The 27,163-nt window shown below is 41.5% G+C and overlaps 1 protein-coding gene across 1 annotated transcript; it reads left to right on the top strand.

Annotated features, from left to right (window-relative positions):
* wu:fb13g09 (multidrug resistance-associated protein 5) lies at window positions 1-27,163 on the top strand. Its single transcript, XM_034137623.1, has 29 exons — window positions 1-384; window positions 2,408-2,596; window positions 3,282-3,437; window positions 6,879-7,026; window positions 8,811-9,044; window positions 9,401-9,574; window positions 10,306-10,453; window positions 11,843-11,991; window positions 12,281-12,388; window positions 12,997-13,347; window positions 13,441-13,512; window positions 13,669-13,793; window positions 13,882-13,954; window positions 14,103-14,306; window positions 14,451-14,576; window positions 14,893-14,998; window positions 15,094-15,278; window positions 15,664-15,810; window positions 16,721-16,850; window positions 17,759-17,912; window positions 20,638-20,766; window positions 20,967-21,153; window positions 22,013-22,102; window positions 22,531-22,723; window positions 22,841-23,000; window positions 23,839-23,917; window positions 24,026-24,139; window positions 24,502-24,666; window positions 25,548-27,163. The coding sequence occupies exons 2-29, from the start codon at window positions 2,418-2,420 to the stop codon at window positions 25,638-25,640; spliced, it is 4,179 nt and encodes a 1,392-aa protein (XP_033993514.1). The 5' UTR covers window positions 1-384; window positions 2,408-2,417; the 3' UTR covers window positions 25,641-27,163.

Genomic DNA, 27,163 nt, shown 5'->3' with positions numbered 1-27,163 from the left:
GCCGTCACCGGTTGGCGGAGCCGCAAAGTCATCACGGCGATATCGGGAATTCCTCTCCGTGTAGGGCTCCGCGTGTGTGACGGAGAACCGGAGCCTCACTCTCTGCTGGGAGGAAGCAGCACGCACCGAATACACGTGAGGCGTCAACCATGTTCATCTACCATGTTTCCTGCCCGTGTTTTCATCTGAGCCCGGCTCCGCCGCAGGAGGAGGAGTAGGACATGTATCTGTGTGAGAGTGGGAAAGTAGTTGAGGTTTGATGAGAACAAACTTAGAAAAGAGACAACATGGTCAACTGCATCTTCATCCGCATTTCCTGCTCATAAACATCAGATCTGAGATCTGTCCTGCTACTAAGGTGACCCCAGCAAGGCCGACTTGAATGTAAGTGTGTTGTGAATTAAAAACTTGAGCTGTAACCCTGACACTACTGGACTGCAACTCATTTGCTGCTGCTAGTAATTAAAGTCAGTGGTGCCGTGATTAAGAGATGAACTGATAGAGATATTGGTTAAGTAAACTAAACAGGAAATTAGGCAATATTTCTTGTTGAAAAATGGGCAAGAAGGTACTTGAAGCGATGACCAAGTAGCCCTTTGATTTATAAAACTATCTTTAACACAGGAATGTTGGGGAAAACAACAATACATGTTTTTGGTCAATGACCTTTCAAAACTGTTGTGCTTACAGAAGCAGTATTGATTATATCTTATCGTGGCCTTTATGTTTTGGAAACACTGATGGTCAAACAAAAGACTCAGTTTCTATGTAACTATACACCTTTACTGTAGCCTACTTATTAACTTTATCTCACGTGTTGGTCCTGTATACATTTTTAGATAAGCTTTTTTCTTTGTACTCGTTATCTGTGTTTTTCCTGATGAAAGTGACCTAACATGTTCAGAAAACTATGTGATGCTGAAACACCGTATTCGAAAAACACATTACTTGAACAGGGTTTGTCTTAAGGTGTGTATTTATGGTCATTGTGAGCTGTCGAGAGCATTTAAAAAAAAAACATTTTTATTACAAGAATATACATTTTGTCGGGAGAAAAACATTGTATGCAAACAAGAATCAATGTTATGTGTACACCGAAAAGGTGTGTTTGTTACTCTTTAAGATGATAACTCCGGTGATACTCCCTTAACAAATCCCATATAAAACTAAACCCACAAACCAGTCTGTGTGTCCATACTGGCGACACTGGGGCCTGTAGTATGTTTACTGACTTTTTGTTGTGCCAGCGAAACCTGTCCAGCAAGTTTTTTGACCAAAAAAAAGATAGGTTGTTTATACTTGAACAAAGCTCTGAAATCTTCACAGCCTTATGACAAAATGCACATGATATAGGTATCAAGTTGTGCAGAAGGGAACACAAAAATCCTTTTCATACTTCTCAACCCCAGCTATTAGTTCCCATCAGGCTCGGTTATACACTGACTTTGTTGCTGTATATATATATATATGCAGAACTGATTGTATCCATTTGTATTATATGACTTTGTTTCTGCTCCTACTTTTTGCTCTCACTATTGACTCTCGTCATAAACCACATTTTCTGGACAGCTATATGCAACCCACACAGAGTGTCCAGCCTGGTCACGAGGTTCTGCGATAGAGGAGATCAGTGACAGTGTAGGGACACACTGGCAGCTCAGATGTCTGCTCCCGAGCTCCCAGGGCTGCTGGCAGGTCGTCTTTAAATAGATAAGCACTTTATTTGTATGCTAGAAAGGGTCCCTGACCTCTGAACAAGGGTATTTCTCAAGCCTATCTGCGTCTCAAAGAGTGATTCAGCAAAACACTAATCGCTCTCTGGGTTAAATGAGGATGGGACAGGCCGATTACATTGTTTCTTCTGTCTTTTCCAGCTGAGAATTAAGCTAAAATGTGGTTGTAAATCAAAGAAGTGTTCTTCATGAACAAAAAATAAGCATCTCAGAAAAAAACGGTATGACAATGCTTAAAGTTTTGAAAGAGTTCCAATGATAAATCAATTAGGTGATTGACAGATTTTTTTTTTGAAGTGAAACTGGCAACAATTAGTGAGTTTGCTTGTTTTATATTGAAGTGCAGATTATATCTTTGGGTGTTGGGCTGTTGGTCAGTAAAAACAAACGAGTTGAAAACATCACCTTGAGCCCGTTGGAAGTGGTGACAAAAAAATGCACTATTACTGACAGTTTCTAGCCCAAACTAATAACCAAGGATAATCTTCAGATTAATCAATAGTGAAACTAATTTCAAGTTGTACACCTAATAATCAATTATGTCTGATCAGATCTCTGAAGTATTAAAATAAGAGCTCAGTAACAGTATTGATACCAACGGGTAGAATCATTTTTACATGCTGTTGTCACTTGTCTAGAATGTTTTTGTGATAGTTTTGCTTTTCCCTCCCCAGAGATTTTGCCATGTTTTCTGATGCTCTGGACGCTGCTGGGCGGGTGGAGGGCCTGCCGCTGTCCTCCCCACCGCCACTACCAGAGCTAGCAGAGGAGGAAGCAGAGGCCTCAGCGGAGAGGGGGCCGAAGAGACGAGGCCGTTACAGGCAGAGTCTGCAGCTTTTAAAGCCCTTCAGGATAACACACAGGTAAACACATTTTTATTTTAGGAGGCGTGTGGCGCAGTGCTTTGGTGTTCGGATCAGGGGGTCACAGGTTCAAACCCCACTGCAGTCAGCATGTCGTTGTGTCCCTGGGCAAGACACTTCACCCCAAATTGCTCCTGTGGGGATTGTCCACAGTATTGAGTATGTAAGTCGCTTTGGATAAAAGCGTCTAACAAGTAACATGTAATTTTATTTCTTCATGTTGGGACTCTGACAGAGAGCCAGATAAAGGCCAACCCAGACAGTTTGAGGCCGGCACATTAACAGGCAGATACCCATTTAAAGACACACTGTCACACACAGACACAAAAGTTCACATTTGTTGTGTTTGCTGCTTGATGTGCTGACTGTGAGGGAGTTGCAGAAGGCCATGATAAGAGATGGGAACTTATCCCCCGCCGGCAGACACATTCATGTTTGAACATTTGTCGACTGATAAACTGCCCTCTGAATTTATTTTTTCGCTGCTCTCTTAAATGTCTATGAAGACTGTGCAAATGACTGTTCAAACACTGCAGGCATGATTCACCTTTCATTGACTCTGGCAGGCAAAGGCGCCTCTTCTTTCCCAGCGGCCTACGCGGGCCTGCTACCCCAACATAGCACCTCTCTGAATACCTCCCTTTTAGAGTTCTCACCCTTTTCAATGTCTTCTCCGCTATTCCAGGCACCAGCACCCAGTCGATAACGCCGGCCTCTTTTCATTTATGACTCTGCACTGGCTCTCCCCACTGGCACTAAAGGCGTTCAGGGCGTCCAGCCTGTCTATAGACGATGTGTGGGGACTGTCTTGCCACGAAGCCTCTGAGATCAACTGCCAAAGGTGAGGTAACTGTGGCCCTTCTGAGGTTTGCCTCATGAAAGTGGCTTGCAATGTTCAAAAATACTCTATTTGATGCTGCAACACAGTATTGAGATAAGACATTACTCAAATTAGTTTCCATTATTAGTTATTTGCCACATTTCTTATCCAAGCGGACACATACAAGACAATTTTGAGCAGAATATGCTGTTTTTTTTCCCACTCCAATGTGAATTTTGTGCTTTGTGTCCTCTTTTAAAGGATAAGACTTAAACTCTTGACAAATACTGATACTTATTTACTAAACAAAACCACCACAATGAAATGAATCTTGACTAACAAGTTTAGCATGTTTATCTAGACCCTGTGCCAAAGATTTCAATTTTTGTACCAAAAATGTTTAATTGCTTCCCCCCACTGGGTGTGTCCCTTGGTTACCTTGAACATGGGAAGGTACATAGACAATTCCATGTGCAGTGTACTGCTGGCTTAAATACTAACTAGCGCACCAACATGAAAAACAAAACACTTTTATAAGAATATATGCACTTATTAATCAAGTTTGAGTTATGTTTGCTAAAAAAGAAATGTGACCAGCTATTCTTTTAAAAAAAATGAAGTAATTGTGACACATTTTCCCAGTTTTATGTCCAGTAGTTGTGAGTCTAAACGTGCTACTTACAGGCTGTGGAAGGTGAAAAGACAATACAGTAAAGACAGTACAGTAAATACAGTACAGTACACAAGACAGTATTAGCTTCTACTATAGGATGTTACGGGATCCCCTACTAATTTGCAAATAAACAAATGACTCATGAACAGTAGTGAATCAAGGCCTTGTGGGATTGTTGCCTTCTTTGCATGGTAATTCATCATTCGTGGAAATGTACTACTGTCATATTTGCTGAAGTGGAAGATTTTATGGGCTCGCTAGTTTTCCTTTTAACATAAAATCAAAGTCAAAATGGTGCTAAAATCCTGTAAAAAAAGTACCCATGTTTTGTAATGTAGACACGTTATGATACAAAGAGTGATCCATTTTAAGGTGAACAGTCATGTTTTTTTTGTTTCAAGCACTCAGTGGAGGTTGTTATATCAGGCAGTTTTCAGGTAAACTGATCTGTATCACACTGCTCTCACACTGCGATTATTTTTTGAACAAATATTGAGAAACCTTGTTAGCTTTCCCTGCCCTACACGTGAGCGATTTCAAACTCGGTACAGATCAGCTGATTCCCTGCCATGTAAACAACCTTCCGGATTTTATACGGCTCTCAATCGGTGCAGTGAGACTTAATTGATGAACATCCAGTCTTTCTTTACAAACACAGGATTGTGCTGGGATGGGTGGCTGCTAAGAATAGCTGGGATTAGAGATTACAGTGAGAGTTAGTGCCTGACTTTGGTGGTTATGTCATTATCTCCTGTACCCGTCATGCACTGTCACTTTCATTAGCTGCCATTGACTGGAGCCAGGCTGGAGCCCACAATGAAATGAAATATCCAGATATCCTGCCAAACCACAGCCTGAGAAATGCCCTGTAGTAATGCATTAATTCTATGAATGAACAATAAAGACTCACTATAATCTCATTAGGGGGCATTTAGGGTTTACCACTCACAGAAAATAAAACAAATGTTTTTTCCATCACTTACATGCGGTCGAGTCATGGCGCCGTGACTTGGCGATAAAGAGCATGGTGACTATTTGAGGAAGTTCACTCTTGTGTCTGGTGATGACTGTGTGGGTTGTAAATGACCGGTTCCTTTTAAAAGGCTCTGGCTCACGGCCTGGAGGTTTAGTGCTGCCGCTGCTGCTTTGTGTATGCTAAAGAGCACATGAAAGGGAAGCAGCACAGGAGCACAAAGCTATCACATTGGCACGGGTGGGCGATGGTGCGCTGCAGAGCCGCTGGAGACGGGAGGTCTTTATTTGTGTTAACATAGCAAGAACAGTTATGCAACCCCGATGCAAAGCGGAGATGATGGCGAGAGAGGGAATGGGAAAAGAACCCTGGGAGAGTTGACACTTGTTGGTGCTCAGTGAGGTGCGAACCTTGAACGCAATGTCCTGGCCAACACATTTGAGAAACATCAGCCTCGCCTGCCATCTGGCAAGCTGAGACGATGGCTGTTGGAACATGTCAGCCATGTTTAAAAGCAAATCGCTCCTTTTTTGGATCCCACACTGACGCGCCCGTTTCCATTCATCTGTGTGACCGTGCACACAATCAGAGGTGGAAGAAGTACTTATGCTTAGATTATTTACTTAAGTAAAGGTAGAAACACTACAGTGTGTTACAAGTACAAGTCCTGCATTCAAAGTATACTTTAAGTACCAAATGTAAAAGTACTCTTTATGCAGAATGACCCATTTAAGCACCATATACATTAAACTATTGTATACTAATTAATGATGCAATAACGTGTAGGTTTTATTTTATAGTGGGGTTGGTTGGTTTACTTTATATAAGACTGGGTTGCATAACATTAATAATAAATGCTAATTCATTATTAGATGTATATTTTGTGTTAAAAATTGAAATCTGAACAATAGCTAGTAACTAAATACATAAAATAAATGTATTGGAGTTCAAATATTTGCAGACAAAAGGTAGTAGCGTAAAAGTATAAAGTAGCATAATGTATAAGTAGAAGATCCTCAATTTTTTTATTTACTTGGTTACATTCCAGCAGTGGTTGGTAATGGTTTTTTCTTTGCTTCAAAAAAAGAACTATAAATACACATCACGTTGGATATTTAAAAAAACGATAAATACGCATCACATTGGATATAAAGTATATAAAATATTTACCATTTTATTCTGTATAGCTGCTCTTTTAATACGTTCCTTGCTTTGTCCATTTGATTTAGCAACACAAACCACTCACTTAAAAGTCTCATTACGGTGTCTCACGCTGTGCTCTGTGCAGCTATTAATTTTAATTTCTTAGATTCAACGCCATTTGACTTCAAGTAGTAATTATCAGGCTGTGTGAGAGTCTAGTTGGTTTAATGTTCTGTCTATCTCTGATACGTATTTAATAAAGTCATTAGGGCGTAAATTACTTTCTGCAGCTGCTCTGCTGCTGCTTTATAGAGTCATTAGCAATGATGCATTTGCCCAACACAATATTTTACCCTCTTCAAGGGGCATTACACGGCAGTAAAAGTACATAAGCACATCTTTGGTAACGTGTTTGGTAGTACCTTTCTCAGTTTAATGATGTGATGCATCATTCAAGATTGTATATTGTAGGTCACCTTTACATTATTACCAACTGCATTTTTCCTTTTGTAATGTTCAAGTGCCATAATGCCTGTATAACTGCTTATATCTCCCATTGTACTTTCAATAACAAGACATCTTTCAGAACCTGAAGTTAGTTAGCAATGTAGTGATGTTTGGTTGAGCTGTGGGTCAATAAATCATTTTGAGCTCCTGGTTTTTTTGTTTCCAGGCTTGAATCTTTGTGGCATGACGAGCTGAAGAGTCGAGGGCGCGAGGGTGCATCGCTGACAAGAGTCTTCTGGAGGTTCTGCCAAACCCGCGTATTGGTGGCCATCTTTTCCCTCCTCCTCACAATGGTGGCAGGCTTCATTGGGCCCGTGAGTATCGTCCAAATCCTGCTTTCCCTTTTATAATCTGCTGATTCGACTAATAGGCCTTTCAGCATGTTCGCTGTCTTGGAATCCCAAGTTGGGGTGTATTTTCTGAAAATCACTTTATCCCGTTTCACGCTGGTGTGGAAATTGAAATGAAAACATACTGAGAGATTACAAAGCTATTGAAACCCATATTAATGCCTTATATTAGCTGGTTTGTTCCCTGTCACGCTTTGGTGCCACACTTTGGGGTTTAGATTTCCCTCCATGGATGAGCATGAGACCACAGAGAGATTTAAAGATATTTATAAAAATCAGAAATGTCAAAAGTCACCTTAAACTAAAGGCTTATTATGTGTGGATTTCCCAGGTTATGATTTCACTCAGTCGGCCCGTTGTTCCTCCTGCGCTAAGCTGTTTATTTTGATGTCAGGTTATGCGAACACTATGTGCTTGCTATTTCCCGCAACTAATGGCATTAACTGGATTTAGTTCTCACACAATGACACATGTGTCTCACATTCCTGTGTGATTTATTTAGTACATAGCTCACAAAATGTGTTGTAAAACATTCTTCCTGCAGTTTATAAATGTAATGTCTGGGTTTATGTATTTGACACATCCAAAAATGTTGTTGCTTTTCTTCTGTCATTCCACTCAGGCCTTTTTATTGACAGCCTATCTCTTTGAACCCCTGTTGTCTATGCTTATGTTACTTATATGTTCTCTCTCCTCTTATCATTTTTATTAAAGGGGACCTATTGTGCAAAATCCACTTGTTCATGTCTTTTCTACATCAACATGTGTCCCCTCCTGTGTAAAGAGATTCTGAAAGTTTCAGGAAAAAAGATTCTCTCTCTTTTCGTCCTGATCCATTTATATAAAAACCTTTCTGAAAATGAGCTGATCAGATTTCGGCCACTTTATGATGTCATAACGATTTTTTGCCCCCCCCCCCCCCCCCCCCACCTTATCACCTGAATCTCCTCCTAGAGCACCTTTGTGTATTTTATTAACCAAATATCTCTCAGAGGGGCGTGGGGAGGGGCTCCTTAATTTCATCTAAAGTAAAAGACAGAGAATCAGCACTTTTGAAACAGGGCTGAAACAGAGGGGGTTATGGGATGCTATAATGCACGATCTGTTTGGTATTTGGAGCCAAACACTTCAGAGACATGTTTTGTATATATCTGAGAGAACTATAATATATTGATGAAGAACAGTATAATAGGGGACCTTTAAGTTCAACTGCCCTTCTTATCTTATCTATGGCATTTTCCTAATTGTACCCTCTCCTATTTATCTCCTTGTTCTTTTTCCTCCTCCTTGTCCTGTCCCGATTTTAGAGCTCAAAGTGTCCCTGTTCTGTTTCAATTTTCAAGGCTTTATTGTCATTTGCACATTAGCTGCAGTGTAGATATGGCAGTACAACAGTGCAATATAGATATAGGACATAGAACAAATAAAACAGATACAATAGTGCGAGAGAATGTTTGGAGATGTACAAGTAAATACAAATAAAATAGAAATCGTGCAAGAAGAGTCTATATACAAGTAAATGGAATTATATATTAGATAAATAATTTGCAAAATGGAATCGGATGAATGTTTATGGATGTTTTTTTAAAAGTGCAGGTGTTTAATAGTCTTATGGCCTGTGGAATAAAACTGTCCCTGAGTCTGGTGGTTTTAGACCTGATACTGCGGTTAGCAATAGTTACTATTTCTCCGCTGATTCTTTTACCTCCGTGTCCATCCTTTTGCTTTTCCTCCCTGTGTGTCCCCAGGCTCTCCTGGTGCGAGCTCTGCTGGAGTATTCCCAGAGTCCAGTGAGCTGCGTTCCGTACGGCCTGTCCCTGGTAGCCGGGATCTTCCTCACTGAGCTGATTCGCTCCTGGTCCATGGCGCTCATGTGGGCCGTCAACTACCGCACTGCAGCGCGCCTCCGTGGGGCCGCTCTTACTTTTGCGTTCCACAAAATCCTCCGCCTACGCCACACTAAAGACATCACACCGGGCGAGGTAGGTGATATAAAATCCTGGGGGGGGGGGGGGGGGACTCATCTCCAAATTAGCTAAATCACCCCTTGCTGCAGGGCGCTACGTGCAGTTGATTGAGATGGATTTAATTTCTGCTCTTACGCCATTTCTGCTTAGATCTCAGTAAATCCCATAGCCTGAGGGAGGGGAGTCTGTCTAAGATTAGTCATTACACAGCTTAAGAGGAATCATTGTCCAACAAGAAAATGTGCGAATAAAGGGTAACTGTATTTGTAAAATAGATTGTAAGGTTTCAGTGCATCCTGCTTGAAAAGATGTAGGTCCTTGTACATTTTTAAATGTGATTTGTAATCTTAATTCCCTGTCTCTCTCCCTAGCTGATCAACATCTGCACGAATGACGGCCAGCGGCTGTATGAAGCAGTGTCAATAGGCTGCATGCTGGCTGGGGGGCCCCTGGTGGGAATACTTGGTCTGTCCTACACTGCATACTTCCTGGGCCCCACTGCTCTGCTGGGCTCAGCAATTTTCGTCCTCTTCTACCCTACCATGGTACGACTTCAGACAGAACTTTTGAAACACTGAGACAAAGGACAGAACGTGTTTTCAGTTCAACTTTTGAGGCATTTGCACAGTGCTGTTGTTACAGAGGAGCCACATTTAGGAGTTTACACGCTCACAAATTATACTATATTGATACACACACCCAAACACAGACTACTGTCAGAGTTTTTTTAGTATAGAGTAAATTGCTGTCAACGAAAAAACATAGTTTCATTACAGACTTTTAGAAAATTGATACCAAGTAATGATCGCACTCATTAAAGCAGTGACAAGCGTTTTAATTACAACCATTCCTAAAAACTTTTACCAAAAGTTATTATCGTAAATGTTACAGCTGAGACAAGCAATTTCATTTAATACATTTCTTAAAGTTTTACCAAAGTTAATCAGATACTTTATTGCTGACTCATTAGTTTCTGAGCAAGGACTTAAAGTAGAGTAAAATCTTTGCTGTAATTCAGGCTGTAGAAGCATTTTTAAAAGCATCATAACTCTTCGGCTATCAATCTTCTGTCAACTTTGTAACAGTTACTTTCAAATCACACTCAGTCTGCGTCGGCGCCTGACAGCCGGAGACCCTGGTATTGTTGTGAGAGGCATTTATCACTCTGGTCCCCCGGACAGGCCTGCAGCACGGCTAATGTGATTGTGTCTGCTTTCATTTCCTCCCCTGCCACTTATTTCTCTTGTCATCATTTCCTCTCTTCCCGTCTGGACAGATGCTCGCATCGAGACTGACGGCATATTTCCGCAAAAAGTGTGTGACAGTGACTGACCGCCGCGTGAGGTTGATGAACGAGATCTTGGGCTGCATGAAGTTCATCAAGATGTACTGTTGGGAAGACATCTTTGCAAAGAATATTCACAGTGAGTGTCTGTCATGTTCCCAAATGACTCGGCTAGATCATAATCACCGTTCTCACAGGTCCTCGAGTCCTCAAATGTTTGTACATTTCGGGAGGATGGGGGTGAGCATTTAAAGATTTTAAAAATAAACATTATTAGACATGTTTCTCTTGACTGTATATATTTTGTCCAAGTTTGTCCAAAGTTATTTGTGATATTCTTTTAGGGAAGAAGGCCTGAAAAGTCCTTGAATTTGATGTTTAAGAAGGTGTGGGAACCCTTCTTAATGCCCTGCTCATTTCACATTTGTGGTCAGGACCCGGGAGCTTTCGAGATGCAAAACGTATATAATTAAGTGCTTAATTAGGCTTTTTATTCACAACTCGCCTAGATTAAAGAATCACCTCATTTGAACACCTGTCACTGTGGCAAATTAGTAACTAAATGGTCAGTTTATCACATGAAATTAGACTTATACTCTTGGTGAATTGGCGAGATAACCCTGACCCTAAATCTATTTTCATTAACTCATGTTGTTTAAATCGTTCCCAGTGCTATCCTCTAATCAGGGGCCAGTCTGAATCCCTTGGCTTCAAGGTTAATTTGCAAGGTTTTTCGGGGCCGTATGATCGCTTGATTGGTTGTCAAGGCTGCTTATCCATGAATTAGCCATGGTCTTTTATCCCTTGCTGTATGTTGTGGACAATATCATTCCCCCATTTTAATCATGCTTCTAATTAGCCAGGTGGGGCTCGTTTTCATGGCTGTCCTTTGATCACCTCTTATAATGACAATTAATTGCCATGCAGCTTAATGGACAGTGAGTTATAAGAGCTGCACTGTTATTCCCCTCAATTACTATTGTTGTTAAATTGATGATCCCATTGTTTCTGCCCTGGGCACGTGAACTTCACTTGGTGATCCTTGCAGAAAAACACATCATATTCAAAGTGAATCCCATGGAGAGTAATGATAATCCTATGGAGTACCAGGAGGAGGGAGTTCTCATATTTCACGCTGTGCATGCTGCAGTGTCTAAATGAAAGATACACATGCTTTTGGTTCCAGTGAATGCACCAAATGAACTGGGTGAACAAAGCAGCTAGCAGAGTGTATTTGAGAGATACCAACATGGAGGAGGCGGGGGGGCAGGATTTGGGCATTACACACAGTTATCATGGTTCAACAGGTTTTGAAGCCTTCTACATACCATGTACGGATACAGGGCCCTCACACTTCCTCTTGTTTCTATTTCTGTCAACTAGCTGTGTATTGGTTCGTGGCTCTTGAGACGTTGTTGATTGAATTTGAAACAACCATTGGGGGTCAATGAACTCATACTTTATTTCCTCTCTCTTTCTGCCTGTCTTTGCCTCTTTATCATCTCCCTCTCTCTCATCTCCTCTACAGAGGTGCGATCAGAGGAGAGGGGAATACTGGAGAAAGCTGGTGTCGTCCACAGCCTCACAGTGGGTGTGGCTCCCATCGTCGTGGTGATAGCAAGCGCATGCACTTTCACCCTGCATATGGCTTTGGGCTATGACCTCACTGCAGCTCAGGTATTAAAACATGTTATTCTATACCCACCATGCTGCATATATCAACTTCCGATTCGTCTTCCTTCACTGGAAACGCTAGATATGTTTCTCCAGATTATATTTAAAATATGGTTTCCTATTTTTTTTGTTATAAAATGAAGATTATTTACATTAAATTGATATTTTAACAATTTGATTTGATGTTACAAGTCTCTTGCTGTTATGAGCATTTGTACATTTTAAAGTCAGCAGTAGCCCCAGGGAACGTGTTTGTGCATAACTGTCTCAATTTCTACACTTCCTACCTCAGGCTTTCACTGTAGTTGCAGTTTTCAACTCCATGACCTTTTCCTTGAAAGTCACACCAATGGCTGTAAGGTCACTGTCGGAGGGCGCCGTCGCAGTTAAAAGATTTCAGGTGAGAACACCTTAGACAAGTCTGACAACTACCTCTCACAGAGCCAACACAAAAATATGTTCCCAAACGCATCACTGATATGTACACAATGTAATTGAACACAACCAGGTATTGTTTAACTTCAAGGTTCAGTCAGTGAGCAAACAGGTTGTACCATTCTTACAGCCAATGAAAATATGCTGTTGTTGATGCTGAAAGACACCTGCCTACACCCCATGCTGACATAATACTTTCCAAACACATGGTAAAAGTCACATGTTAGTGAGGAAAGGTTTCACAGAGCCAGCTTGGGTTAAGTAAGCAAGAGTTTCTGCCAAGGATGCACTAAAAGCCCTCAGGCATTCTGTGGTTTTGAGTGCAGAATATAATAAAATAATCACTTAAGTAAGTAGAGAACATGCAAAGCTAAGTAATGTATATGCACGGTGAACATGTCTCACATAATAGCCAAGGCTCAAGTATGTTGCACCATGTTTTTCCTTTTTAAAGTACGCAATGGCAGAAACCTTGAGCTTGTTTTCATTCATTTATTGTACTTGTGCATAGAAGAAAAAACTGTCCCTTTTTTTTAAGTCCAATAACATAACATGTTGTGTTCGTCTCCACAGAGGCTCTTTATGATGGAAGACAGAGAGGTTGTTTTGCTCAAAATGGAGGATCCTAGCAACGCCGTGGAATTTCGGGATGCCACACTGGCTTGGGAAAAGGCTCGCCCTCCTCCTGCTAAACCTAACCCACCTCCGAAGAAACGGGGAGGGATGAAACGCGTGCTGCGCAGGGAGAAGCTCAGCCTGTACATTTCCACAGAGGAAGGCAAAGGGAACAAGGAAGTTCCTAACGCTCAAAGTCTCCTCACTAATATGGAGCAGGAGAGTCCACAAAGCACCATCTCCTCCACACAAAGCATACGGCCTCCACTGCACAAGACCCTGCACCGCATCGACCTGCGCATTAAGAGGGTAACAACACAAGCATATACACCAACAAAGTCGAAGGGCATTTATATTTAAAGCGTCGGAAAAACCTGCAACTGTTTGTATCCCTTTTTGTAGGGTTCACTGGTTGGAATCTGTGGAGGCGTCGGCACAGGAAAGAGCTCTCTTCTGTCCGCTCTACTGGGACAGGTGAGGTTGTTCAGTTCCTGCAAAGACATGAATAGCATCCCAAAGGATAGTCTTCTTGAACCTTATGTTTCTTTTCTTACCCAATGCCGCACAAGGACCCACAATTTCAAAAAGGAATGTTTCAAGTGTTTTCTCTGCGTCATCCCTTTGTTCCAGATGACCCTGTTAGAGGGGAACGTAGCGGTCAGCGGCGGCTTTGCTTACGTCGCTCAACAAGCCTGGATCCTCAATGACTCACTGAAGGAAAACATCCTGTTTGGAAACGAGTATGACCCGGAGAAGTAAGATCAACTCCTGTATATTAATGATATGATGAACAAATGCAATAAAGCTTGAGATTAATCCTCATTTAACACATTTCCTCATCAGATATAATGCTGTCCTGGAAGCCTGCTGCCTTCTCCCAGATCTTGCAGAGCTCCCATACGGGGACATGACTGAGGTATCTGCTTGTAAATAATATTATTTTGTAATTTAAATTGAATGCTTCTTTTATCGTGCCTGCAGCAGTCTTAGTTTATGCAATTGATTGTTTGAAATTCAGTGCAACCACAACGAGAGGAGACGTTTTATTACTTTTTTTCCCCTAGATTGGTGAGAGAGGGGCCAACCTGAGTGGAGGGCAGCGCCAGAGAGTGAGTCTGGCCCGGGCTCTCTACAGCGAGCGGCCCATAATGCTCCTGGATGACCCTCTCAGTGCGGTCGATGCTTGTGTGGGTTCCCATGTCTTCCATAAAGCTATCAAAGCTGCCGGCAAAGACAAGACGGTGCTCTTTGTAACGCACCAGCTGCAAGTAAGCCACCATGGGAATTTCAAAAATATCATTTTTCTCAAATCTGGATTTATATTTTGTAGTTTCAGCGTCCTTAAAATATTCAATGATTTATTGATGATCAGCTTATTGATATGTGCCTGTTCTTTTATCTTATTTTTCTAGTACCTGCCCCAGTGCGACCATGTGATTCTGATGAAGGACGGGCAGATTGCAGAGCAGGGCTCTCATGCTCAGTTAATGTGTAGAGAGCGTGACTATGCCAGCCTATTCAACAGCATGCAACACGAGGTAAGGCCAGGGGCACATGTGGATCCAGGCCAGCTCTTTTTAGTAAGGCATCTTTGCCCCCAATGCACAAAAACATTGAACAATACAAGCTGAATAATTCATAAGGCCAGAAAGGCAACCCCGGTAGCTGGAAATGTTAATGCAAACATGGCCTTTCATTATTTATGCGTGCATTGATTTACTGGTGAAAGGCTAAAGACTCTGTCAGCGATATCTCACTTGAAATGACTTGCAGTGTGTTGTTCCTGCTGCTGAGATTTGTTGCGGTGGCATGTTTTAAATCTCACCTCCTTTCCTTTATGTTTCTGTCTCTTAGAATCTGGTGAAAGAGAATTTAAAAAACAAACGGGAAGGTGCAGTAAAGCCTGACAGTGTGGTCGATGTTGCCAAGGCCGTGCCGAAGGCTGAAAGCAAGAAAGGAGGTGAGAGACCCTGACACTTGTCATGCTCCACATGTAGAATAGATGCTTTTTTTTCTTCTTGAGAATGTTTTACAAGTTATGTTTTTTTTATTCAGAGTGTCTGATGAAAGCTGAGGAGAAGGGCTCCGGTGCAGTCGCCTGGTCTGTGTATGCGGCATACATCAAAGCAGCAGGAGGTCCAATAGTCTTCATCATCAACGTATTCCTCTTCCTCTCCACTACAGGCACCATAGCCTTCAGTAACTGGTGGCTGAGTCACTGGATCAGGCAGGGCAGTGGGGTGAGTGTGAAGACGATCCTGCTTTACTATAATACACGCCATTGGCTCCCAAAAGAAAAATAACGACTATGCTCCAGTGAGTTGTGGCAGCACACTGAGCATTAATCTGAATGTGCATGATTACAAAAAGTAACGGCTCCACGGTAAACTTAATTAAACCCAAGCACAAGCAGTGAAGAAACAGATGTGTGGCAAAGCAGGCGCTGGCTGCTATGAGAAATGTGATTGGAATAGTAAACATCATTGAACTGACTGATTTTCATGTAATTTTTTGTATTCCAAAATGGGCTTTTCACACTCTCATTAGTGGCAAATATCCTTCAATTGGAAGAATTGGATTTTGTTTCTTTCACTCTTAGTAATGTTTTGCTCCATCTGCCCTCAGAACACATCATTAATCTCGGAGAATGAAACGATGGCGAGCAACAGCATGAGACTCAACCCTCACATTCAGTACTATTCCACTGTTTACGTGGCGTCCATGGGAGCTTCTTTGCTGCTGAAGACAATGAGAGGGCTGGTGTTTGTGAAGGTGAGCTTCCTCAGAGACTCCCCTCTTTCCGTCACATGCTTCGTCAGCTGGGATGAACTGCAAAAACCATGGCGTTGTTTGAAAGGAACATGAGAAAGGTTGATATAATAGCGGTGTACAGTTAAGCAGTGCGTCTCCCTAATTGTCTTTATTGTCATTTGTTCATGCTCTCATGGTTCCAGTGCTATAATTGAAAATGCCTGTAGGCCAAATCCATTTATCTGTCCACTGCCATGTCTCACAGCTTAACATGTTCGTGTGTGTGTGTGAGAGAGAGAGAGAGACAAAGGGGCAGAGAGAAAGGAAGGATGTGTGTGCCTGCATGTCAGTGCCCCTTCGGGTGTGCGTCCTCTTTTTCAAGCTAACCCATCCTGACACTGTGTTGCAGAGGTTAGGTCCCCACATTAATGTGTGCCACTTGAAATTGCTAATTCTCCAAAGACGGCTAATCTTTTTCTTACCCCCAGCTGTTAAGAGATCTTTTTGAGTGTTGAATATTCCATTAATAGAATTAATTTGTTCTCTGCTGCCACTTGTAATTTCTGTCTTCTTGGTGAAATGTATCTTGCTCATTAGGTCATGACCTTTGTGTCAGCCTCCCAGAAACTCGTTATAAATGAAGATTTGACAGCTTGCCTTGTGCAATAAAAAGAAAAAAAAATACCCACCGCTGTGCACATGTTTAGCACACGGTGAAGTAGAGTTTATATCTCTGCAGGCAACATATGAGTGCCACTGTATTTCCATCCATCGCGTGTTTTGGTGTTTTGAGGCGGAGCACATTGACAGGCGATTTCCTTCCAAGCGACTTGTTTATCCGTGCCGTGATGCTTTCCGTATGTCTCCTAAAGTTGTTTGTTTCCATGTGTCAGGTCTCATGTTGAAGCATGGCTGTTGTTTGTGTTGACAGTGCACGGTGAAGGCTGCCTCCGTGCTCCACGACAAGCTGTTCCGCCAGCTCCTCCTCAGCCCTATGCACTTCTTTGATACAACCCCCCTGGGTCGTATCCTGACCCGCTTCTCCAGAGACATGGATGAGGGTGAGTCCTGATTTGTCCTGACTGTGAACCGTCCCCCAGGAGGGCTCTCAGTCAGGGAAGTCACGCTGGTTGACAAGGTGTACTGCCAAGAGTCAGTGTAGTTTCTCATAGCAGTATTTTATGCACTCCGCTGGTAGCTATGCTTTACTTGTTGATTTTGTGGGTTGATGTTATTTTGGGTGGTTGGATTATTTCTAAGTATAATGTTTTTTACACTCTAAAAAAACCCAGCAAAACCCATTCAGGGAGACAGAAAAGTTCTCTTTAAAAATAAGCATTTAGTTGCCATGGGTCTTGCAGGTTGAGCAGATACTGGATGATTGTTGTTTCTCTTACCACCTTCTCTCAAAAAAGTGTAACTACTGAAACTGACATCTGAACAGAGGCCAAAAGATGTGTTTATGCAAACGGATATCTGAAGTAAGACGTCATGTGATATTCATGTAGAATTTAACAAGAGCTTAAATTCGAAAACTTGTACGAATAATAATAACAACAACAACAGGCAGGCTATTTGTACTTTTTAGTGAACAGCAGGGATCCTAAGGTTGCTGGGAGATATAAAGAGCTGGAGAGAACCCAGAGGACCTGCATTTATTTGTAATGATAATAATAGGTTGCAGTTGTGAGTAATAGAGAAAGGTATTCTATGTTTAATTAATTGTTTTATTACATTCAGGGAAGCCAAATGTTATTTTTGAACAAGGTGCCTTTTTAAAGAATGTCCTTCCTTTGTTTAAGTATTATTTGTTGTACTTGCCTTGTGCCATCATGTTGTTATTATTGTATGTTCGGTTTGAGCTACATGCTATGTGTTGATGGACCTGAACCAAGTAATGACAGTAATGAAACCGATGGGTCAGACATCATACAGTGTGTCTGATATATAATATGTGTTTTCTCCAAAGTGGATGTGCGTCTCACCATGCAAGCTGAGATGCTGCTGCAGAACCTGACCCTGGTGCTGTTTTGCTTGGGAATGGTGAGCATTGTCTTCCCGTGGTTCCTGATCTCCATCCTGCCCATCGGAGCCTTCCTCTTCGTCATCAACCGTGTGTCCAGGTCAGACTCTCATCACTCCTGCTGTTATCTTTGCTATTGGCTATAAGCCTGGGATTCAAACACACCTTATATACACCTTTGCACATTATACTTCATCTCCCTGCAGACTTAGCAGTGTTATGTCTTGATAAAGTACTATAGTTACTTTAAAGGTCCCCTATTATACTGTTTTTCATTACTTTATTATAGGTCTCAGATATATACAAAACATGTCTCTGAAGTGTTTGGCCTCGAAACACCAAACAGATCATTGCAGCATCCCATAAACCCCTCTGTTTCAGCCCTGTTTCAAAAGTGCTGATTCTCTGTCTGTTACTTTAGATGAAAATAAGGAGCCCCTCCCCACGCCCCTCTGAGAGATATTTGGTTAAAAAGAACACAATGGTGCTCTAGGAGGAGATTCAGGTGATAAGGGGGGGGGGGGGGGCGGGGTTACCTTGGTTATTGATTGGCTAATGGTTACACAAGCCAAAAAATCGTTATGACATCATAAAGTGGCCAAAATTTGATCGGCTCATTTTCAGACAGGTTTTTATATAAATGGATCAGGCAAAAAGTGAGCGAATCTTTTTTCCTGAAACTTACAGAATCTCTTTCCACAGAGGGGACACTTGTTTATGTATAAGAGACATGAAAAAGTGAATTTAGTATAATAGGTGACCTTTAAGTGGTAACTTGTAACTGCGAGCTCCATTAGTCACAAGGGGCAGAAAAACATCCAAATAAGACAACAGATACAAACTGACACATAAAGCTAATCGTTAAGTGTTGACAAACAATTGCTGGCAGACACATTTGCATTTGTTTAGTTTACATTTAGCTTAGTTTAGATCTCTACCATATCCTTAGACAAATATCAAGGTTTAAGCTGCTAGCTAAAGACAGTTCATTACATTATAAATGTACTTAAAAGGAGCTTCCTGTATGTGGTCTATTTAATGAGATGTCTCCTGCTGTGCACAACAACATTTATGGCATCACAACTCATAATGATTATTAATTACATGAAGAGGGGTTATTGGAGGGTACTGAAGGTAAATAACTGTGAAAGAACTGCAGTGATAATCGTTATCTGCGAGGGTGAGGAGGGTTATCAGTCATTGATAACATTTTTCACAGCTTCTGTTCTGTGTTAAATGTTGCATGAGCGCCCCGGATGATCTGATGACTCCGCTTTAGTCATTATTTATGGTTTTACAGCAATTGTGCAATAAAGGTGAATCCACTGAGGGGAACAGCTCGCTGGTGTCTTGGGAAATAACCACAGTATCTTGTTATTTCCTGTATCTGAGAGAACATAGACATGACTCTGTGTTGTTGATGTGCTGGTGTAAAGACAAAATGTAATAGCATGTACGATCAAGTTGAATGTTTTGGGGGAGACCCGCTCACAATCAGACCCATCTGCGATTTACCCCTCGATATCTTGTCCCCACATGAACTGTAATGCTTGACTTCTTTAATCAGATCTGACACCAGCTTGTCTCTTGAGGGATCCATTTCATTATAAAATATCTTCATGTATAAGAGAAGCTTAATTTGTAGGCAATGCAAGTGGAATTAATGTGTAACTTTGATAGATTATTAACCAAACAAGATCTAAGAGGAGAAGATGATCCCCAGCTGGTAACACTTTTAAATTAAAAAAAAATACTCTATTTTGCAAGTCACGACATCCCAGGATATGTATAGATGTTGCATCAAACTGGATCTCCCATGGAAATTACCCACTTCTAAAGCAGCCCCTTTTTATTGAATTCTGAAATTAAACTGCCCAGGGCATAAACATGTTTGTCTGGATCACCGCCTCCAAGCGGGGAAGTGTCATGTTCCTTTCCCTCCTTTCTTTTGGGCTTTTATGAGAAAACCAAATGATTCATGGGAGACCCGTAATTCACATGCACCATCCATTTTATCTTGGTGTCTAAAAGTAGAAAGAGAACCCACCTTTGTCAACAAACCTCTCTCGCTCACACCACCCTGTTGACGGTGAGGCAGGGGCTCATAACATAGCACATGCGTCAGATGGTGGGAAACGACCTGGGCTTTCTTAGAAAAATGGGTGCTGTGGACCGTGTTCCTCTCTGTGTCATCATTACCTGCCCCACATAGCACTGCATCATTAGAGCATTTCTCCAGACGTCATTCTTCAGTCAGATTTCAGCATGCAGGTGTAATGTCTGTGCTTTTTTTAGAATCTTACTAAATAACAAAAGTGGTTGGTGCCTGCCAACAATCTCAGTTTGATCAAAATGTGACATGTTAGATTTTGAAATCAGGCCAAGGTACTGAAGAATACCAAAGTTTTGTTTTTTATATTTCATACAGGATTCAACAGTCCTTGTTGGGGCTAAAAGAACAGTATTTCTCATGAGTCTTTCCAACTAATTATTATTGTCATTTGTTTGAAGGATTTGCTAATCACATGCCTTATCCTATCTGCACATAATACCCTAGCATTTTCATTCAAATGAGGCAAACCGTATTAGGATTTATGTTCACAACTGCTTAGGGTTACTAATCAAAACAAACAGCATTTCTGGAGTTAGTTAATACCTGCCCCTAAAGAAGCATGCATTTTGAAGACAATATAACTTTCAATCAATCATATGATGTTGACACTTTGCATTAGCACACGATTAATTACATATTTGCAAAATATTGATAAATATAAACAAATTCCTATAGCAGTTGCGTTAAATGTTAAATATTTCTCATTTTACAGGGTTCTGATTCGCGAGCTGAAGCGGCTGGAGAACATCAGCCAATCACCATTCACCTCTCACATCACCAGCAGCCTTCAGGGACTCTCCACAATCCACGCCTTTGGAAGAGGGCACGACTTCCTCCAAAGGTGAGTAAAATAACGATGCCTGTCAGAGAAGGATATGATTCAACTTCAATTTTCTCTCATCTCGTTGTAGTTTTCAGTTTAAGCTTCGTTGGGTGAAATTTGCAAACTTCCAACAACAAAATGTGCTCTCAGAAAAGGCATTGAAATAGGAGGGTTGAGTTGTTCTTTTGGTTGATATGGGTTTATCTCTTTTTTTCCAGATATCAGGATCTACTGGACACCAACCAGGCCTCCAACTACCTCTTTAGCTGCGCCATGCGTTGGCTGGCTGTTCGCCTGGACCTCATCAGCATCACTCTCACCACTGGTGTAGCTCTTTTCATTGTCTTCATGCACAAACAGATACCTCCAGCCTACGCAGGCCTCGCCATATCGTACGCAGTGCAGGTTTGTAAAGAAACTCATGCAGTAGCACAGAGTGAATGGAGACAATGGCAGCCCTAGTAGACTTATAAGGGCTTATAAGAGGCTAGTTTCAAGCTTCAGACAGGATTAGAAATGCAGCAAAGTAAAGCCTGCCCAGTTTCTAAAAGCCTTGTTATAGTATTATAGCCTTTAGCTCAACAGCAGTATAGAATTGTTTACTATTTTCAAGTGGCTTTTGTTTTGCAGAAGTAGCATGAACTCGCTTTAAATGATCAACATGGGATGCATCAAAGTAACAGCGTATCTTAAAGTCCCCTTGTGTGTTATGTAGCTTTTTATTCATGTAAACTCTAACACAGAAAAGACCTGTCTATGCTGCCCCAGAACGCCTCGTTGGAGATTTCTCTTTTTCCATTGTTTACTTCTTGGGTATAGTGACGTATTTCGGGTATAGTGACGTAACGTAACGGCTCCGCAGATTGGTCCAAATGGCTGCTGCGAGGAGCGGGACACTGTGAGCTGGCTCACTGGTGTGGGGTCGGCGAGACAGCGAGACACCGCGGAACTCAGCCTGGGCACACACACAAACTCCCAGCCAGGCTGCGGGTGTGTGTGTTTCGGGCTGGGTTTCGCTGTGTCGCAGACAGCCACTGGGCTCACAGGGAGGGGGGGGGGCAGGAGCTCCAACAAGCCGTTTAGGACAGAGAGTGAATACACATACTATACAGATGCTGTATGAGAAACCAATGTGAGTTTGGAAAATTGCACAATATAAATGTATTTTAGTAGACCTCAACAATGGAATTATGATCAGTAGAAATGGCCATGAAATGGGACCTTTAACCATTAACCTCCCACCCCTCTTTTCTCTCACCCCCAGCTGAACGGCCTGTTACAGTTCACCGTGCGGCTGCTCACAGAGACCGAAGCTCGCTTCACATCAGTGGAGAGGATCGATCATTATATAAATGTAAGAGCATCGATGAGTAAGGTGGAGTATTTAGTATATGTTCACAGAGACTGGTATAATGTCTTGAATCCCAGTCGGCTCAGAATAGCTCAGAATAACAGACCATGTTAGCTGGCATGCCTTCACGTCTGTGTGTGTGTATTCTTGTGTGCACTTGATTGTGTATGTGTAATAAACACAGCAGGAGGCAGATAGAAACCCAGTGTGAGGTCTTAACACACTCCAGAGCACATGACAGGGCTTGTTTCACACCACAGTCATCAAACGACAAAGATACGAATATCAAGTCTCCTTTTTTTTCCTTTTCTTCGTTTCAAGTGCAGACAAAAGCTCCTTGAGATCAAATCTCTACACATCAGTTAGGGAGCTTGCACCTCAACAGAGATTTAGAGATTAATACCAGATACCATCTCCGTTCCTTATCTCAGAGTCTCGAGAGTGAAGCCCCCCGACAAAGTCCCTCAGCAGATGCTCCTGCCCCCTCCTGGCCTCAGCAGGGGAACATCACCTTCCAGGATGTGGAGATGCGTTATCGTGAGGATCTGCCGCTGGTGCTGAAGAATCTGTCCTTCACCATCGGGCCGGAAGAGACCATCGGCATTGTGGGCCGTACGGGATCAGGTATAAGTGACCCCTTCTGTCCCCAAGCCAGCAGAATTTGCAGCTCGTCGTTACATGTATTTTATCAACGTGAACACACATTCCTTCTCACTGTAGCTTCTCTCTGTGTGTTTGCAGGAAAGTCGTCTCTGGGCGTAGCTCTCTTCAGACTCGTGGAGCTGACTGGAGGCTCGATTATCATTGACGGAATCAATATTGCACAGATTGGTCTGGATGATCTGCGAAGCAAGCTAGCCATCATTCCTCAAGAGCCGGTACTCTTCATCGGAACAGTCAGGTAATTCAAAGACAGTTACTTATATAAACAAGCTGATTTACTGATGCACTAATCCTGCTTTGAAAAATATAAAAAGCAGAGCCGAGGGAATAATTAGATTAAATAAAGATGTCATCTCCTAGAGTGTTTTTTTCACAGCTAGCACAGGAGATATACACGTAGCAACGCAGCAAAAGATAGCAACTCAACATATTGATAGCAACATATATACGTGTTGCATCATAGATATTGACAGTAATTAAAAACATAATATATGTATTCATGTTTTCCCAGCTTTTGTTTTGATTGAGAGACCGTATTTCCGTTGAGATTGAGATGCATGGCAAAGATATCAGCAACAGTTACACCTCAAAGACCAAACCACAGGCTTAACAGCAAAGAAATGTTTTTTTGACGTCAATAAGCAGAATATATTGCTCATCAGTGCCTGTGATCCTGTTTGAATACTTTACCCATATTCTACTATTTGCCTGAAAATAGCTTTTCTAGAGATGTTTGTTTTTGTACTGGATACCATTTATGAGTATGAGTCTAGCAGGGATATGGGACTATAATGATATGGACGATGTATCTATTAGCGTGAATGTAAAGCCACACCACAGGGAAATCACTGCAGAAACAAAAATGGTGCTCGGCATGGGAAATGAAAGAAGAGATACGCTAAATTTGACAGCAAGACAAACAAAACATCAGCACTGCTTTTATAACCTCTGCGTATAGTGATCCGAGGGGAAGGAGTGCAGCATCGTCAGTTTATTGCATTGCAGCTCTTAATGGGAATTTGTCATAATGTTTAATCCAGTTAATGACCATCACAATGATATCTTCTTTCCATTAGGACCAATTTAGACCCATGGGATCAGTACTCCGATTCGCAGATATGGGAAGCTCTTGAGAAGACGCATATTAAAGAGATGGTAAGTGACAAGATGGCTGAACATTGTCACATTACAACGAATGATGCATTACTTTAATAAAATAAGCCCCTAACATTTGCTTTTACACCACCTTTCGGCCTTCCTCAGATCAGCCAACTGCCTCACACGCTCCACTCAGAGGTGACGGAGAACGGAGAGAACTTCTCAGTGGGGGAACGACAGCTACTCTGTGTGGCCAGAGCCCTGCTGCGCAACAGCAAGGTGCTGATTATATAATGCTACTTTAATACCACTAGCTCACATGAACGTGGGACATTGTTTGACATGGATGATTATGGCAGCTCCAGTAAGATGTTACCCTTAGTTTTATATCAAGAAAAAACAACCTCCCCGTATGGTGTGCATGTGTCACTGCATGGGTTAACACTGCCACCTAGTGGTCAACACCAGAACTGCACCTCATACACTGGTAATAAAGCATGCAAAGGCATACAGAATATAACTTGTTGTACTATGAATACAGCAAACACAGGCACCAACTCCACGTCTCTAGTTGGATAATGTAACCTCCTCTTTTTTTGTTTAATGATGTAACATTTGCTGTTTTTTGTTGTTGTTTTTAGGTCCTTATATTAGACGAGGCAACAGCAGCCATCGACACTGAGACAGACCGCCTCATCCAGCAGACCATTCGCTGTGCGTTTGGCAGCTGCACCACCCTCATCATCGCCCATCGTCTGAACACTGTGATGAGCTGCAGCAGGGTCATGGTCCTGGACAACGGCCAGGTGTGTATAAATGCAACATGACTGATTGGATGATTGCACCGTAGGGCCCCTCGGTTGAAACTCATTCCCAGGTTGAAACACACTTGATTTACTGTGTGGATTGCCCCCTGCGAGGTGATGGATTGGATCAGGCAGCGCACATTTTATTCAGACGGTGTGTATGAAAGCTGACATTTGATGCGAACATGAGATGCACGCAAATGATTACAGCTTCAGTGACACCCTTTAACCCTGGTAATAGGCTGAGTGTGCTTCTCTCAGGCTTCATCAGTGTGAAGAGTTTAAAGTGAGGGATGCATCCCCATAGACAAGGCTCAGGCTGTAATGAACCCCTAATTTGTGACCGTGAAGCTCTACGGTCTCTCTGTGCCAGTAAAAAGGTCGTTTTTACACAGACTTTAATGAAGTTGACTTATTTTATTTATCTTGAGATAGCCCTAAATGGTCTTATTTCTGTAATCGATTGCATTAAGCAGCATTTATTCAGCTTTAATGGCTGCAGCTCAATTTGCTATGGTGTTAACCATGTAGCCATGACAACTTAGTTTTTAATTCAAGCTCCAAATGTGTTCATCAACTTATCCTTGTCTGTCTGTATTGTGAGATGTAGAAGAATAAACATTTGAGTGTAAAGTACCTTTTTAAAAATCCTTTGGTTTCAGACACTTGCGTCATACACCAAGCATAACAAAGCTGTCTGCGGTCAATATTTTCCAGACATTAGAATTATTTTCATACGCTGCCTGCAGTATCCTTAGAGAAAAAAAGATGGCGTGATTTTTGTTCTCTGTTAAAACTTCATGGAATGAGCAAGCTGAACTTCTGATTTGACTTTTGATATGCTGGCACTGATGGCGTTTTATCCTTTTTCATCCTCATAGATTTTGGAGTTTGACAGCCCCACTTCTTTGTTGGCAGACGAAAACTCAAGATTCAGAGCCATGATAGAAGCATCAGAAAACCAAAGCAGATAAAAGACACTGGAGCTGAACTGTGACGTGAGAGGTGACGCTACAAAATATTCAGTGGAAAACCTAAAATGCACAAAAAACACCACTCAGTCCTGCAGCAGTGGGAGAGTGAGGTGTAGATACAAAAAAGTGTCTCTGACAACGGCTTCTTTGTGTAGCAATGTCTGTTTATTTCCAAACCAAAGACCCAGGGACCACATTTTGTGAAGGACGAAGCAGAACCGCTTCCTGCTCTTTGTGGAGGCCAAATAATCATCTGCAAGTGAAACAGAGCAACGTCTCCGACAATAGCACTTTATAATTCATGTGGACACTGGTGCTTCCTTTTCCTTATGGACGTCAGCTGATCAGTAAGACTTCAAATTAGTTTTAGTCTTTTTATTTCTGAAGCAAGAATTTACTGTTAAGGATGTATTAGTTAGTATTGATTTTTCAATACAGTATATCCAGACAAAAATCCTCTATTCATTAACCATTCCTATATGTCATTTTTTATGTTTATTTTTCAGTCTGTTATAACGGAATTTCAGTAAATGATGGCAGATTTTATTTGTGCCTACGCTGTAAACATTTTCAGGTCATGTAATGGAGTTAGCCATGTAAGCATGCCTCTTACACACTGCATGCAAGTACTGTGTGATGGAGGTTTCCTCTAAATCCAAATGCTGCTTCGTATCGGTCATATTGCAATCTGGGGGGGGGGGGGTGGGGTTGTTTTGTGTGTGTGATAAGTATGTGTTTGGGTCATTCGGGATGCAATATTACCAATGATAACAATTTATTTTAGCAGATATTTCTTTCCTTTTCAAACTTATTTAAAGAAATTTGAATTCCGTAACATGTTGAAATATCAACAGGCCTCTATGCAAACCCTTCCTCCTTCAGTAAAGATAAAGATATATAATTGTATTTATATAAAGAGAAATATTCAAAATGCTGGTATTTCAAATCTGCACATTTGAAACTGATGGTAAGGTTTTTAGGAGGATAATACAGTATATAATGTGCAACAAAGCTGAAACTGATCAACATATTATGTATTTTAAATGTTTTCAAAAAGCTGTAGATTGAAATTCTGCCTTATAATCAAGTATGTGCTATACAATCATTGATAAAGTGCAATTAGTTTATTTTGCATCGATACGTTTCACGATTGCCTTTTGTAAATTTGAGATTTTAATCTTGTTTTGTTATTAAGGTTCTTGTTTTTTAAATAAAAATATTTTTATATATGATGATGTCCAATTGTCTAAGCTGTTTTACATGTCAAAAGGTAACTCTGATTGCACACATCAGACTGTAGGCAGGGATCAGCGAGTACTTCTGCATTTGATGGAAATAAGTAGTATAAAGCCTTTGGGCACTTCTACAACATTCATTCCTTAACATGGTAGAAGATATTCTTTAAGCTGCACTTAAGTGAAAAGATACTTGTTTATTGATTTCTTAACTAAACTGGAGGACTCAACAACACAAAAAGTACAGTTTGTGTGAGAGAGAGAAATAAACAACTGTGTTCACAAACA

The sequence above is a fragment of the Trematomus bernacchii genome, unplaced genomic scaffold (assembly GCF_902827165.1).
Source record: "Trematomus bernacchii unplaced genomic scaffold, fTreBer1.1, whole genome shotgun sequence".
Classification (NCBI taxonomy): domain Eukaryota; kingdom Metazoa; phylum Chordata; class Actinopteri; order Perciformes; family Nototheniidae; genus Trematomus; species Trematomus bernacchii.
The sequence above is the reverse complement of the archived record's forward strand: the minus strand, read 5'-3'. Positions and strand labels throughout refer to the sequence as shown.

Bases quoted from the DNA above. Each gene is read 5' to 3' on its own strand.
- wu:fb13g09 (XM_034137623.1), top strand. From the start codon at position 2,418: ATGTTTTCTGATGCTCTGGACGCTGCTGGGCGGGTGGAGGGCCTGCCG. The intron at 12,389-12,996 runs GTGAGAACACCT...TCGTCTCCACAG, and splicing joins TCGCAGTTAAAAGATTTCAG to AGGCTCTTTATGATGGAAGA. The intron at 21,154-22,012 runs GTTTGTAAAGAA...TCTCACCCCCAG, and splicing joins CCATATCGTACGCAGTGCAG to CTGAACGGCCTGTTACAGTT.